This window comes from Paracoccidioides brasiliensis (genome assembly GCF_000150735.1).
Source record: "Paracoccidioides brasiliensis Pb18 unplaced genomic scaffold supercont2.9, whole genome shotgun sequence".
In the NCBI taxonomy this organism is placed as follows: Eukaryota; Fungi; Ascomycota; class Eurotiomycetes; order Onygenales; family Ajellomycetaceae; genus Paracoccidioides; species Paracoccidioides brasiliensis.
Genome location: NW_011371366.1, coordinates 285,745 through 301,839, shown reverse-complemented (window position 1 = coordinate 301,839; position 16,095 = coordinate 285,745). Strand labels below are relative to the sequence as shown.

The 16,095-nt window shown below is 45.8% G+C and overlaps 5 protein-coding genes across 5 annotated transcripts in view; 2 read left to right on the top strand and 3 right to left on the bottom strand.

Moving 5' to 3' along the window:
- The window catches only part of PADG_12154 (uncharacterized protein), a gene marked incomplete at both ends in the record, with an annotated part of 2,735 nt that extends 1,205 nt beyond the window's left edge, over window positions 1-1,530 (bottom strand). The window contains 2 exons of the mRNA XM_010763989.1: window positions 4-448; window positions 529-1,530. Coding sequence (XP_010762291.1) covers window positions 4-448; window positions 529-1,530 — 1,447 coding nt within the window. The remainder of the gene's footprint in view (window positions 1-3; window positions 449-528) is intronic.
- A 4,982-nt stretch (window positions 1,531-6,512) lies between these two features.
- On the bottom strand, window positions 6,513-6,998 carry PADG_06625 (uncharacterized protein; the record flags this gene model as incomplete). The annotated part of the gene is made up of 1 exon (XM_010763871.1): window positions 6,513-6,998. One exon carries the CDS (start codon window positions 6,996-6,998, stop codon window positions 6,513-6,515), a length of 486 nt encoding a protein of 161 aa, XP_010762173.1.
- A 2,123-nt stretch (window positions 6,999-9,121) lies between these two features.
- PADG_06624 (uncharacterized protein) lies at window positions 9,122-9,899 on the top strand (the record flags this gene model as incomplete). The annotated part of the gene is made up of 2 exons (XM_010763731.1): window positions 9,122-9,182; window positions 9,295-9,899. The coding sequence occupies 2 exons, from the start codon at window positions 9,122-9,124 to the stop codon at window positions 9,897-9,899; spliced, it is 666 nt and encodes a 221-aa protein (XP_010762033.1).
- Window positions 9,900-10,999: 1,100 nt separating this feature from the next.
- PADG_06623 (translation initiation factor eIF2B subunit gamma) lies at window positions 11,000-13,087 on the bottom strand (the record flags this gene model as incomplete). Its single annotated transcript, XM_010763870.1, has 2 exons — window positions 11,000-12,615; window positions 12,907-13,087. 2 exons carry the CDS (start codon window positions 13,085-13,087, stop codon window positions 11,000-11,002), a joined length of 1,797 nt encoding a protein of 598 aa, XP_010762172.1.
- A 786-nt stretch (window positions 13,088-13,873) lies between these two features.
- PADG_06622 (uncharacterized protein) lies at window positions 13,874-15,284 on the top strand (the record flags this gene model as incomplete). Its single annotated transcript, XM_010763869.1, has 2 exons — window positions 13,874-14,554; window positions 14,658-15,284. The coding sequence occupies 2 exons, from the start codon at window positions 13,874-13,876 to the stop codon at window positions 15,282-15,284; spliced, it is 1,308 nt and encodes a 435-aa protein (XP_010762171.1).
- Window positions 15,285-16,095: the final 811 nt, after the last annotated feature.

The window sequence follows — 16,095 nt, the reverse complement described above, 5'->3', positions numbered from 1 at the left end:
CACCTAGCTCCTCGTCAAGTTGTTGCTTTCGTGAAACTTCTTGACCAGGTCGGGCTGATTGTTGTGTTGCTGTGGTAGTGGTGGTTGCAGTGGTACCTTCTAGAGTTGCTGCGCTCGCTGCTCGAAGTTCGGCAGCGCTGCCAAACGACAGCACCCTTCGTAGTCCGGACTTTCCAGATTTGCGGAATCCCCTTTTTGATAATTCTGTCAAGCGCTTTGTAGCTGGACTCTGGAGATTTGGCTGTGGAGGTGATGAGTGCTGTTTCTCGGCTGGAGCAGATGGCTTAGGGGGGAAATTAGTTATGGGCTCTGTTTTCGAAGCTTCAGAGCCCATGTTCAGCGGTTGGGATAAAGGAGATGGATTCGTGAGACGTTTCGGATTATCAAAGACTTTGTAATCTAGTTTTAGTGTGGTAGGTGATGAGACTGCGGATGAAGTTCGTTTTCCCTAGATAGTAGTAAACGTTGGCTGAATGAACGTGATTGGGGAGGGGGAAGGAGGGTGTGAATGGTTGGATGGTAACCCACAGTTGGGGGAGATGATCTGGTAGATGCAACACTTTCAGTGCTACCCTTGTGCGCATGGGAGTAAACATTAGCTGAAGGAGCATTTGCTGAGTGAGGGCGTCGCAGATTGTCTGGCATGGATAAGTCCTCCGGGTTTAACCTAGCTGTAGGTTCTGTAGATGTTTTCGGCGGAGCAAAGTTCGTCAAGCCTTTCGTGTCCAAGCTGCCCAAGCTTCTACGTCTATATCGCTTCGCTAGTTCTGTGGATTGAGGCTTTTCAATTAATAGTGCATCATCCACACTGGCACCTCTGAAATAATGTGGGCCTGTGGTATTCTGACTTGTACCAGGAGAAAGGTTTGGATGTGACAGTCCATTTGCTACAGAGGGTGAAGCGTTCCCTGGGCTATTCTGGACTTGATTTGTTTGCCCGACACGTCGTTGGCCTCGACGGTAGCGATCCGGGGAGGGTTTGGCGGACGTCGATGTTGACGAAGGAGAGACTGAGTGAAGAGTAAATCCAAGTGAAGATAGCGGGCGAGCCGTAGACTCCCCTGTCCGTTGTCTCGTGGGGATGGCAGAGTCGTCTTTCGAACCGTGCAAAGTGACGGAAGAAATGGTGGAAGAACTGGATACCGGACTAGTAGCAGGGAAATGCACTCGTGAAGGGATTACACCTGGGAAAGTTGGGTTTGCTTGAGTCTGGGGGGCAGACGCTGCTCTATATTCAGGCTTTAGAAGAGGGGGAGCATTCTTGCCTGTGTTGGTCAGACTAGGGGTGCTAGTGAAGGCGTATGGAGCAACTGGCTGGACAGCCTGTGAAGCCCTATAACCGGAGCCATTTCCCAAGGTATTATTATGTGAAGCCCTCGTAGGCCCCTGCTGGTTTCGAGCCATTTGTGGAAGTTGTTGAAGACTGGAATGTGAGGATGAAGGAAAGGCAGCTGTGGAGGAGGATGGGCGAGGCTGCAGCAAGGTGATGGTACTAGACTGCTGGGGGATTGTCTGTACCAGTGCAGCCATGGTTGAGACTCACAGCGTTCTATTGCACGGAAGAGGAAACGTTGTAATGGGGGGATTTTCTTCTTTTCTACTAAGACAAGGGGGTATCTGGTTGTGGAAAGAATAACACAATGCTAGCCAAATGTCTACCACCACACCACACCACACGGCACGATACGACGCGACAAGACACGATTTCTTTAATAGAAACCCACAAGGAAAGAGAGAGGCCAAGTTGGACAAATCTACAACGGAGCAATTGAAAAGGTCAGCAATCACATGTTCAGGGAAGAGTAGAAGAGAATCTTGACGTGAAAGTTCGGGTGAGCTATTAGTGAATATAGACTGGGGGAGGATGAGGATGAGGATTGTGCGATCTGGTACAGGAATAGTTGATGTTGTGGTTGTGGTCGTTTCCTAAAGCCACCTAAGGTCCGTTGGACTGGTACAAAAAGGGGAAGTTTTTCCCGTGGACGGGTCCCGAGGAGGTACGCACCAAGACCAGAATTGCAATGTATATTAAACAAACGATCAGAATGACGCGGGAGAATGACGGACAATTTAGAATAAGGTTGAGGTCGAAGCGTTAAAATGAGTGAAGACGGATAGGAGAGAGAGCGACGGAGGGAAGCGGTGCTGAAGAGGTGGAGTTCGAACGAAGATAAGGATGCGGATGAGCTAATTAAAGGAGGCAATGAGAGAATTGAACCAAAGACGTTAGGTTCGGTAAGCGAGGAAGAAAAGGAAGAAGAAGATAAAGAAAAAAGGAGAAGAAGAAGAAGAAGAAGGGAGAAGAAAGAAAAAGAAGAAGAAGAAGAAGAAGAAGAAGAAGAAGAGAGCAGAAGAGGATAGGACAGAACAGGATAGGTCAAGCCATTTGAGGTGGTTGGATGGTGGAATCAAAGAAACAGGCAAGATATCAACAACAAACAAGGAGAAGGAATGAAAGGGAAGAAGAGTGTTTCAGTGGTCCGATTCCTCCAAGGGTAATGTTAAAAGGGAGGATGGGGGATATGGTGACAGAACGCCAACTTCGTGAGGCTGAGGAGGAGAAGAGGAAGAAGGAAAAGAGTGGAGTGGAAGAGTGAGTGGAAGAGTGGAAGAATTTGAGATCGAGGTTGAAGGTTGAGGTTGAAGGTTGAGGATGGAAGTTCTGAGGTTGAAAGCAGTGAGGGTTGAAAGGACAAAAGAGAGAAAGCAACAAAACCGTAGAGGCTAAGGGAGGGAATTGTCCAGGAAAGGAAAATTTAAGGACGGCGTGCGATATAATATGGTAAGGTATGGTAAGGTAAGGTAAGGTAAGGGATAGCATCGGACGGGCGACCAAAGGTACGAAGATACCAGATTTGCTGTGAAGTTCTATATATTCCGATGTTCCTCTATGAAACATCCCACCGCTGAATGGCATATTACGTGGACCTCTAGACTGGTATCCAGATTAGACTTATGCGCCCTGCACCTGCACAGCACCTTGCACACGCACAACATGGCTTACTTAAGCCACAGGTACAGTCACCGGCCCATGTCTTAGTTACCTAGTTTAACTGACTACTCCGAGGTTGATACACCGGTGATACATACAGTACAGTACATGGCACTTAATTAATTAAGGGGGAACACTGCTCCAGCAGTCCAAGGGCTGTCTGTCATTTCAATCCGAAGGGCCACCTTAAGATTCAAGAAGAACCGAACACTTGGAACTTGGAAAAGAGCACATGAATAGTGGAGATACCTTAATTAGAGAATAGGAGAATGTGATAGCTGGAGTATATTGCTGTCTTTTTATTATTAGTATCAGAGTTAGGTAACTAGTTAACGTTGACATTAACTGGTTATGGTATTCTTATTACATCATCCTCGGTACTAGTTAACTGACTATTAAACTAGTTAATTTACTATAACTGAATAATTGTGGTGAAAAGGTTACTTGAACCCCCTCGGAACAGGGCAGGGTTTGAAAGGGATTTTTTGAGAGCCTCGTGCGGTTCAACATTTCAACATTTCAACCAATTATTCTTCCCCACAGGGCATCGCACCCCAGTTCCTCTGGTTCAAGACATGCCGAAACAAAATTAGCTAACCACATCCATGGATCCCCCTGGGTAACTTATAACTAACTTTAACTTCTAAGCTCACACCCCGCAATTGTGGTCACCCTGCTGAGGCTGTATTGTGATGCATTTCCATCCACCTACTAACTACCTCTTATTCTCTTAGCTATTTATCTACACACTACAATCCATCTATATCTATGTACACATCACCCGGTCCTCAACCGTTACAGATCTCTCTTCTTCTCTTCTCAGAAACGGGAGGGGAAATAATAGTCAAGGGGGTTGGTTGCATTGTTGCTGCAACCCGCGCATCACAAATGCAAGCTTGCTAAAGTGTCCGTTGGTACTTGTGCCTTAAGGGAATAAAACGAACTCGGCTTGCAGTTCTTGTGAACGTCCCCGACTGACCACACTTATTATTACAGGGCTGCCTGGTGCATTATTATTAATGATCATCATTGCCCGGTAGGGTGTTGATGGATGACAACATCATCTTCCTGATTTGACTGTATATAGATCCTCAGCTGCCCTAAAACCATCTGGTGAATAAACCAGGGACGAGATCTGCTTGGAGATGCTACAGATGGAAAATACACAACTGCCGCAGCCTACAGGATTAGGTACCATTAGGCATATTGATGATATGATATCGAGGTCCGAAATATAGGGATCATCACTCCGAACTCCAACCGTTGTTCTCATTCTAAATCTCTTCCTCTATTCTCTTCGCTTCTTCCTGGAGTGAGAATGAATAACCACTTGAAAATTAAGTATACCTGCCCCCTTTTCTATTTATTCACAGTATTCCCTATCTCCGCATTATCTCTAAAGACACCGTTTGCCAGGCATGTGCCCCCATACGATGTCCAGGTGTGTTCTCCCGGTTCCGATCGACGAAGGCAACCCCTCGCCCACTCGTCCCCACTACCCCTGTCCCCTTCACCTCTTTCCTCTCGCCGCCAACCGCTCTCCATCAACCCTCCATTTGATTATTGAGGAGATAAATAGATTTACAAGTAGAAAGCAAATTAGCTGAGTGACCACAACTTCGGAGTATATAATCTAAAAATCACCTTCTATTAATGGAGAGGTAAATGGGGTAGCGATAAGCGACATGCCTTGCAAGTAGGCCCTGAATGTGAGGCACAAGGGGCGTGGTTTCGTATCCCACCTTCACTTTTTGGTACCATGGTATTCGTCCCGGGAAGGAGTGGCTGGTGAATCGAAAAGTACATTCATACTTGACAGGATTAGGGCACATTCAACTTGTTTCTATTGGTTTTTCGTGTATAGATGATTCAACCACTGGAACTAGGTTTTTGGGACTTTTCCTAGTTAGTATAAAATCAGTCCAGAAGGAAGATGAGTAATCATTCAGGGCTTGGCCAGGGCTCAACTTTTAATTCTTATCTGGACTCTAAGATCTTAATATTAGAAGTATTTTGCTTAGTTAAATAACTATATATTGAGCATACATCGTTTACGCAGTTCTTTTTTTAGTGCCATATACAAATGTTGGTGCCAGTCGGGCTATCATTCTCTCTTCTGATTGAATATAGCCAAGAAAAAATATAAATAACAATTACAACAACAATAATAACAATAATACCCTCTATTAATACACTCTAGTCAACCAAGCCCATATCTCCCTGAAACAGGAGTCAAGAAGCAGGGGGTGGCACGCAGGAGTTTTAAGTTCAACGGCACCAAAAAAAGAAGGGGGACGGATCAACTTCTAAAATAAACAACCCCCCCCCCTCTTTGCAGTTCAACAAAGGAAGAAAGGATCTACGGAGTGAGCACCACTCCTCCACCATTCCCCATCCGGTCATAGTATTACCTCGTTCTCCATGGGAGAGACAACGTCGTAGCCCACGGGGTGTCCCGTGCGTTGGAAAGATCCGTCCATCCATCCGTCCGTCCATCCGTCCCCATCTCTGCACTGAAACGATGGTGTTTATGCTGTTGAATTTCAATACGAAAAGGAAAGGTGTGGATTTTTCTCTCTCTCTTCCTTCTTCCCAGCTGAGAACAAGAAACGAAAGTTTATCACCAAAATAAGAAAATATTGAACGGATTGAACCCATTTTCGGTATAAATTTAATTATGAATAGCTTTTTTTTTTAAGGTGTTGCGTTATCTGTCGTTGTTCCATGATTCTATGACTGGACGATGATATCATAGTATTCTATCCATGGATAGTTTTTGGATTTAATTACCATGTGAGGTTGCGTTAGGGTTGGTGATTTCTAACAGGAACAATAATAATGACAGTATCATAAAATAGAAAGTTTTAAATAAAATTTTGTTGTCATTGTCAAGATTACTTGCGTTTTTTTTTTTTTTTTTCCTTTCCGTAGAGACAAAAACCAGACGTATTTGTCACGTCAAATCGCCCCGGTTTAATGACGTGACTCGTTCATAGTTTCCTGACTTGATGTTACCACTTCTTCAGCTACTCCTTAGTATACCCACCTGCCCGTGAAGGACGAAATTGCCCAGATGCAGATCAAGAAGTCGCAGTAAAAAAGGGGGTTCATTTGAGCCACCCTTTGATGATATTGAACATTATATGGCTTTTTCTGCTCTGCAAAGGTTAGGTAGAAAAGCTGTATATTCTGTGCTAAAGCTTTCAAAGACCCGAAAGGACAACTATGCGCCCAAAATTGTGCAGTCCTGTCCTCGCGTAGTATCGCATTTCCGACGAAGAAGTGAAATTCTAGCGGCAGTAACTTCTGCTCCATGGTATGCATGAAGACCCATGAGAGAAAGTTTATCAATATGTATCATCTCTTGCCACCATATCTCGCGAAGATTATTTAACGTCGAATCCAACACCCCGCGTTGGAATAATACAAACCATCTACACCCCTTTGCTCCCTTGAGTGTCTCTCTCGCACCTCCACTTTGGAGGGGAAATGGAAGCATCCATGCACATCCCCCCTTGGCTTAGATTACAGCACCGTAACGCTTTGCCAGCCTACTCTGAAAGGAGATTTTACCGCTGTGGTGAAAGAGGAGCGCCTGCACCCAGTTGTCATTAATGATGCAAGTCGCCCGAACGTCCCGGAGATTGACAGTCTTGTTCCGGGACTGGGGTGCGATGAACTTCACCGTGCCACTTGCGCCGGGGGGGAGTTGTTCAGCCCGGCCAAGGGTAGAAGATTTGGTATAAGGAGGTGGACCAAAATTTGTAGCATTCATTGAAGTGTTCATGGCCACCAAAGGCGACGTTGTTTTCTGAGTTCGACTCGGAATTATCCCCGTGACCGAGCAGTGATATCGTTTCCGGTCGGTATGAGCCTCAAGCATCTTTAGGCAATTCCCAGTGATGACGTCCCATATCTTCGGGTTCTGGTCTCTGCTGATGCTGATAAGTAAGTTTCCGCAAAACGTTAAAGTTGGCCTTAAGGTGGTTCTAAGTTTTGAGCGCATTTTTGAATTCCCTGGCTTTGGGAGCAAACGAAATGATACAAACAGTCAACAATGAGGAGATTTGAGAAGCCAATTCAAATTTCATAATGTAGTTATCAGAACAGAGTATGATGACTGCTAGGGAGCATATAGTAATAAATTTAAAATAAGTTCCTTTCAGCTGACCACCAAAGACTACTTGATTTGATTGAGCATTCAACCAAAAAATAAATATAAATAAATAAAAATAAATAAATAAATAAAGTATAACGTGTTCTAGCCTCGAATTCAACAAGGTTTGCCAGGTGATGATTTCGTGCTCAGTTCTCAAAAAGTAGAAAAAGAACGAGACGGGGAAAGAATACTGAGTGGAAGTGACTGTTTGAAGTATGACAGGAGTTCAGAGAGTGAGTAACGACGAACATTTCTTAAAATAGAGTAGAAGATAAAACTGGGGAATTCCTTGATGCGCAGATTTTCACCCCTTTCCATCTAACCAGAGGTTTCATATGGGAACTGTGAAATTGGTCTACGATTCGACAATGCACTTGCTAAACACTGCGGATCATGTCCCTGTGCCTGCAGGATTTCCCTTAGGGGGCATGTCAGTCTGCTTCATGGAAACTGCAAAAAGCAAAGAAGGGCAGCAAAGGGAAGAGAAGTGTGAAGAAATTGTGAATGTGAACGGATAACGATGGAAAGAAAATTTTCTACATGGTGTTTGCTTCCTACAGGATACTCTGAATGTGGTTTCTTAGATTAATACTCAATGTAGTCGTCGCATAAACCAAGGGCGATCCAAGCACAGGTTAGACGGTTTGCATAAATGTGTTCTCAGCCTTGCAGGCTAGATTGCAATATCAAAATCCTCTTGCATAAAAGCGAGCTTGATTGTTTCGCTTCTGCTGTTCACTTTTCAAACCTCGCACAGATCGGCTAGTCCGGGTGTGCTGGGACCAGAGTATATTGGATTCTGGGACTTGGAGATGGTATTGTGACATTTTACTTATCTGAACCGAGGGTTAATTGTGCTTCAGAGTATCCCTTTTCGCATCCTGTGCTCCTCATCCTGAAGAATCTTAGGTGTGCCCCAGATGTTGGAACATGAAACCGGCGAGTTCCTTAGACAGACTTAAGATAGTTGTGAGGTTACTTTGCAAAGAAACCTATAAAATACGTTTACCTAGTCTGTCGGTAGAAGGAATGTGAATATCAAAGTGCTTCATCGACATGTTCATTCTGGTATAATTAATTAAAGAAGAGAAAAGAGATAAAAAAAAAAACCATGTCAAGATCAAGTGGAAACGATAAACAGAAAGCCCCCGGTTGCATTACTCAGCATCGCATTTATTTCCCCGCGTTTTCAGGTGGTCTCCACGCGGCTTTTTCCCTTGGCAACCACGGGAGGTGACGTCAGCAGCGAATGGACGCAGAAGCCCAGCCCGCCCAAGCCACATGATATGAAGTTGAAGACAAAAACTGACCGAATGTCTTAAACGCTTGAACCAGCCAACATCAAACTCAACAACACTACTTATCAAAGCAATACGAAACCATCGCTGGCTTTGATCTTCATCAACACTCCATTGATTGCATCTCGTGGAAACTCTGGGACTATCTCAGCTGATCATATTGATATTCCAGTCATGGATCATTTTTTTGTCATTTCTGTAACTCCTCTCTTTGAGAGTTATAGAGCAAGTAGCTGCAGTTTCTCAGAATTCCCGTCCAGTATGCTTCCACGATCTCAATCTGTGCTCTGGTCCGGATCTTCCAGAGGGGGCCTTTGGAATTGGGTTGTTTATCAAATAGGCAACGGTATCTGCTGGTTTCTATAGGGAACATAATGTGCCTACACAGGGTGGCAGTATTCTCGTGTGGCGACCAGGATGTAAGAATAATTGTGAAGCTGACTGTGCTATTCCAACAGGAATATCACAACATGTTGAGAGTCCGTGTTCAAAGTGTAGCAGGAGTTCCGGGTTGCCTTTGAATAGAATTGAAATAGCGATCTCTGTGGATACCGAAGTCAGAACCTACCCTCCCTTGGATAGAACGCACAGTCTGCTGTTGCATTTGCCAATTCTGTCGAGCAGCAGAGTTGCAGTGAGACACCTACAGTTCACCCGGAAATTTTAACTACGATGGAAGATGATATTAACATTGATTATGGCTTGCCGCTGGAGTTACGACCTCTTAAGGCATGTGATGGAAGAGTATTTAACTCCATTCACCGACACCCTAGAAAGCAGGATTTCGTCTTCACTGCTTCCACAAACTCCTTAAAATCGTCCTACACTTGAAACCTCGATATCAGGGTCTCCATCGACTGTCTTTCAGACATGCACTTCGAAATCCCCGAAATCTGCCTATTCTGAGCTGCCGAATGTTGTAAATCTGAGCGCTAATACTCAAGATGAGTTCAAGACAGCCTTCCATAATAGGCCTATTTCGGTTCGGAGTGCGACTTCCACCCTGGGTACTAGTGATTATACTGGGTACTCGGGTTTTTGCGTCATGCACTCTGATCGCGAAGAAGAGACCACCCCTTGCCCCACACCTCGCGGTAAGCCATCGTTGGACTGTGTTTTCGAGATTCTGGACACGAACTTCCCCTGGGACACCGACATCATAATAGATTTTTTTGATGTATCCGATTTTCCATTGTCTATATCTTCAATCCTTCAGCCAGATCTCCCCAAAGAGGCCCCTCTGCAGCTGGATAAGTATGATTTTGATGAGCCCCACAACCTTTTACCAGACCCATTGTTGCCTCTGGGGCCATGTCACCAGGTAGGTATCACCAATTTGGAGAATGACATGATCTCAGAGGCGTCTCCTGCGAATCCCACCTTCAAAATCCTCTCGGAACAAAAAACCATTGCTTTCACGAAACCGTTCCTTGCGAAATCTATCCGCTAGAAAGGCTAGGGATCTTCAGAAAAAATCTACGCCTTCAATCGAGAAAGAATATTCCTGTCGAATTACGAGGTCATAAATGCGGGTAGGCAAGAAACCTGCCATTGATGAAGGAGGAAACGGAAACAAAAGCCCCTCGCAAGCGAAAACACATACTTTTCTCCACCAATCCAGGAAGAAGAAGTATCTGAAGATGCTCATAAACTGTCTGCCATGATACCGAACTTACCAGCGTCCAAGTTCAGTGCTATGGTTAATAAACTTCCTGGATTTTCAGTTTCTTTCCTACGGGTTGTTTGAAAGGACAGAAAAGTATAGGTATATTTTTCTTTGCTCTCTTTTTTATTTCAGCTTTTCTGTTTCAATTGTTTGGCTTCTCTTCATCAGAGAAAACGGTACACTTGTTCGACACTGTGTGTTTGTTCCTGTTGCACCATCACCACGGAAATCTTGGGGAAATCCTACCTAGTGCCAGACGGCATATCGCAGACTCGTGTTCATCTACCAATGGCTTTTTGATGTGTGGTCTGGTTACCTCTGCCTCTCTTTCCAATCAATTTCAAGGGAGTTTCAACCTTGAAACAATGGGAGGCAGGCTGCCATAGTGCAAGTTCAGATACTTGTTTTGCTTTTTTGTTTGCTATCGATGTATTCGATTTTCTTATGACCTGAAGTTCACGTATCTATTAAAATATCACGGAAGGGGAAAGGGAGATTACATTGTTTGCCCAAAAGGGTGGATGATATCTGCGTTTGAAGGCAGTGTCGACGAGGGATGTGTGCGGGATTTCTTCTAAAAAGGTCTTCAAGAGGGTGATGGTTACGAATGCTAGTTGTAATGTTACGTTCAAATTCTACTGTTTTTAAATAACCTGCGTGAAGACATCTGGAAGATGATATATCTAAGTAGCTCAAATTAAAAACGAGCAACAAGACAAATAGATCGATCGCCTTTGGGTGGAGTTTCATTTCGATGCATGTATTATCTATCCATTGTTAATTCGTTGCACTTCATATTTTGCTATAAAGCCGGAAATAGCTATCCTCCCGCCATCCATCCATCCGTCCTGCAAATTCTTTCATTAAGTCATTAGAGCTGCAGCTCAAAATCTCCCCACCCCATCCTCATCCTCATCACCATCATCCATCTCCATCTCCATAGTATCCATATCTTCATCCAACCCCTCAAACACCATAAACTTCTCCCCACTCGCTTCCGTCTCCTCCGGCACCACATTACCATCCTGCACCTCGCAATCCTTCAGCACAGACTCGCGCCCAATCTTGCTGCGCCGCCCAATAATGCACCCAGTCAACTGACACCGCTCACCAACCACCACCCCATCCATCAGCAGACAGCGTGTCAACCGCGCCCCCGTGGCAATGTGGCAGTTGGCGCCAACAACGCACTCCTTGATCACGCACTTCTCTTCCACGGTCACATTTTCGGCGATCAGGCAGTCGGCTTTGGTGACTGTGCAGCGCTGCGCGATGCCGGCAGGATGGGCTATTTTGTTCGTGTGGGCAAAGGGGGAGGCCGATTCGCGGCCTACTTCGCTGATTGGGTCGAGTTTTGCGAGGCGGAGGGAAATGGAAAGGAGGAGGGCGGAGGAATCGACACGTCGGATCAAAGGGGATGAAGGATGGAACGGCTGCACATAGGCGAGGATTGGGGGGACAATAAGTTTTTCTGGGACGCTTGGTTTGGAGGTGGTGGAGGTGATGATATCTTCGTGTAGAAAGATGAAGGAACGCGAGGAGGATAAGGGTGGTCGAGCCTGGCTGAGGGTTTCGCTGCTTCCGTCTGGGTTCACATTGGAGTAGGTGCCCGATTTTGTGGTGGACATGGCTGTTAGGTCAATTTCTTTTTCGACGCGCCCTTCGTCATGCGGGTTTCCGACCCCAAATCCGCGGCTGTCGTTATCCTGGTTGGAAAAGACGTCTCGTAGACCTAGCTTTTCACCCAGACCCTCTTGCCATTCCGCCTTTGCCCACCAGCCTATCAAGTCTTCGCTGACGCTTTCGAATTTCTCGTTTCTTTTGGCCATATCTTTCACCCAATACGGGAATAGGTAGATGTGAGCGTCACGGTAGGTCGTCAGCAGTTTTACCCTCCCGTGCCGTTTGAGAAGTGAATGCCTAATCAACAACGCTTTTTTCTCTGCTATGGTGTTTTTCAGTGTATCCATTGGCACCGCATACACAAGCTTTGATAATGAGGAGCAGACTGATCTGCTCCCGCCAGGACCACTATAAACGACTGGAGTTTCATCTCCCTCCAAGGGCGAAACAGCCAGGAAGTCGGCCACATCTCCGTTAACTTTTTCCTCCTTTGATGTAGGCATAGGGTACCATACTCCGATACCCCCTCTTCTTCCACTTCGTTCTCCACTAACTCCAACCAGACTTGAAACACGACTCGAGAATGCTTCGCCAACTGAAGAACCATCCAGGGATCCCTGAGTTGACATCCATGCTTCCAGAAGTGATTCACCAACCAGGTCGCATATCAGGTCACACGGGAGAAGCATAAAGTCTGACTTAATACATGCTTGGACCTCAGGAAGTCGGAGAAGCTCTGAAGTTCCGGTGGTAAAGGTTAGCCCTTGAGGAGCAAGAACTGATGCAGACGGAGAGGGTAGAGATGTGAGATGTGGGTTTTGTGACAGAGCCGCCTCAAGAACGGGCTGGCTCGACTTGGGAGTTATCAGAGTAATATCTAAGGCCTTTTGTTAGCAGATTGAAAATGATAGAAATAGGAACAGGGGCAGTTGGATTAAATGATACAAGTAACTGGCAATGAACAAGGGGAGAAGATTTTTTCTAGGATTGTGCTTCGTACAGCACAGTGTGTCAAAGGGATTGCAACTTCCAACATGTTGAGCATGCTCCTTTTTCCCAATGCAAAAAGGAATCATAAGTGAAACTTGCTGGAAACACAGAGAACATAAAGAAAAGATTTGCCAATTGCTAAATAATGGATCTTGAGGATACCCAAGGCAAAACTTACTTGTAATGCCCATGCGATAGCACCAGTCTAAGGGGTACCAGACCATGGGGCGGTTCGCAATCGGAACCAATGCTTTAGGGAATTCCTCCGGATTAGATGTAAAAGTATTTAGGGAAACACCGGGGCCACAGAGTATGAGAGCCTGGAACCCTGTATGGGGTACAACGTTGGAATGAGGCATGCTTCCTTTCTAGAGGGGAGCTGGAAGTGGATCGTTGGAGCAGCGCAAAATAGGTGGGTTGTTGATAAGCACCCTTCCTTCCCTAGACCCCGGTAGCTCCGGATGATCGCCGTCTATTTATCTGTAGACTGAGCTTTCAGTGATATTTTAGGCAGAGTTTCCGTTCAATGGCGTACTTTTAGGGGAGTCAGTCCGGGGTGGTGTTCTTTGCACCCCTCCTTCTCACTAGTCCTGGCTGGACTGTATATTCATATAGGACGATGCTGAATACGGACGGTAGAGGACTGTTCGACGATATTTCAGCATCTGGATAAATGATAATTAAACCTCAGGCGACTGTTCTAGCTATCTACTTCAGATATCTACAGTCCTGGATCACGGCGGAGAATGCAATATCAAAAATCTGTCTTGCATTTCTTGGCTTTTGATATAAGTCTAACTATGCCAATTTTTTATTTTTTGCATTGAGGTCAAGCTGCCACGTGATCCGCCCTCATCTGACCTGGCAAATAGTGCAAACACCGCAAAAGCGTCCCGAGGTTTAACAACTGCTCAATAACAGGAACGAATAGTAAAACCACAGGTTGAAACAAACACACTTCTATAACCTCCGACCTTCTCTATTTCCCTTCCACCTTGATTTATTGTACTTGGATGATTATAATGTGATTTCCTTTGCTCCATGTATTAATCCTGTTTGCGGATTACACTGTTTACTCTTTAACTACCTTGCCTGCCATTAATTGCTAGTCAAGACATTCCAACGATCCTGAGGTCCATTCCTCCATGTCAAACAACCGCTTTTCCGACGGTCGTCGCCGAAAAGGTGGTCCGACTGGGTTCAGTTCTACTACCGGCAGAAAGACAGCTCTCGGATACTGGCTTCCCCTTGCTATTACCGTTGGCGTTGCGACTGTCAGCCTTGCTGCTTGGGTATGGAGTGAGCGACGGGACGATGACGAGGATGACGAAGATTACTATGGGGACGACAAGCGTCCAACTGGATCTGAACATGGGCCTGAATTCGGCCAACCCCAAGGTGGACCTTCAAGAGCTACGGGGGTGTATGACGGAGCTCAACCTGAAGATGCTAGCGTATTATCGCGATTTCAAGGCGCTTTGCGACGAACACCGAGTCCGCAGCAACTATTCGACGGTGCTAGTAGAAGAGTTGCGGCGGGAGTGGCTGCTGCTGGAGCTGTAGTTGGAGGCGCGTTGGGTGCGATTCGTGAAGCGCGTTCGGGCGATTACGAAGACCATTCTCTATGGACTGAGGAGGCTAATTCTAGAGGCGTGTTGGCTACTGCAGGATCTCCGCCTATGTCGGGGGCGTTACCTCCTCCAGCTGTACTTTCGGCGAAACAGGCAGTTCCCACCAAGCGCAGAAAAACTGTGGCTATTGTGGTGTCCTCGGTTGGTGCGCCTGGGGAGCAGGAAGGTGTCGGGGGACAAATATCAGAACATGCCGTATGTTTCCTTCATCCCTACATATGCTGATAACATATATATATATATTGTTTTTGGAATACTTTTTTTTATTGGTCGTAACTAATGCGCGTTAATCCAATAGTCGATCCTGTCCCATCTACACGAATACGTGGATCCCGATACTGCACGAATCTTTGTCTTGATATACGCCCCCGGTTTGGAACCCCGTTCCACCTCCGAAACCTCCCCACGCCCCACACCATCTCTTTCTTCTTCCTATGCCAACATTGGCCATGATGGGGCTTCAGCGGAAAATTCCCAGGATGCCTCTGGCCTGGAAGCTGTTGAACCTTGCTCAGCTGGAGATGAGTTCGAGTCCGCATCACCTCTTTTCAAAGCCCTCAGTAACCAGGCCCAAGCACTAGTCGACAAAGAGACAATGATTATGCCATTCAGCACACCAATGGGCCACGTTCATATGCTCCGACACCTGTCTCCAGACGTTGTCTATATCCAAGAAAGCCTGACTGGAAATGACGGCGAGGCGGTCAACCAGATCATTGGATGGGTTCGACAGGTTGTCATTGTTGTTGGCACCGATGGCGGGCTCGGAAGTTTGGTAGATAGCGATGATGAGTCGGCGCTTGCTGACAAGGGCGAGAAATGGTGGCAGAAAGAAGGGGTTACTGGCTTGGGCAAACGGATTGATGTGGTGGACGGATTGAGAACAGGGGAAGATTGGAGACGGCGGGTCTCTGGCCATGATTGATTGATAAATGGTTGAACGCATTGAACCATGGCTGTTGAGTTTTTTTCTTGCTTTCTTTCTTTCTTCTTCACCTCCTACGAATACGGTTTGATTTCCTGTGCATGATGCCTTTCAACTCCTTTCCTTTTCATGTTTATACCTATATCCACTTTTTCTGTTTTGTTTATTAACGAGTTTCTATCTATTACATATGTTGATTTATTCATACCTACCATCTCACTTCTTTATATGTTTGTGTTTTATTTATTTAGAGTTCCCGAGTCGTAGCTATGGGTCCTCTGGGGTTCAAGAAGTTTATTAGGTTTGGAGCGGAATGATACGCTGCACATTCGGATAATTCAACTCTGTATATAGACGTTGTTTATACGTTCGCTCTTCATCATTAATTGTCATCAAATTTCACCTGATGCCAGCCACCTTTTCTCATAATGTTTCAATATCCACCGATTTTTACTTCCTGCCGTACATCCTTTTGTCCTGGGCAAACAGTAAAATGCCGAGGTTGATAGTTAAGTTAAAAGTGGCTTAGTAAGAAACACGCTAGGTCCAATCCGTGTAGAGATGATCACGTGAACGCAACAACCCCCCCCCCTAATGTGACATTCCAGAGCCTCATCTTGGCATGGAAACAACAACTTTTAACCACAGTTGAACCACAGCCAACACAAGACCGTATCCTCACCATCAGACTCGCCTTGTAACCTGACAATTTAGCATTCAGTTGTCCCTCCCGATGTCCCTCGCCAGCTAGTCTCTGTTCTGTTTGTTTTGTTGTCCTCCAGAATCCGTCGTGGGCGAGCCGGTCGCCACC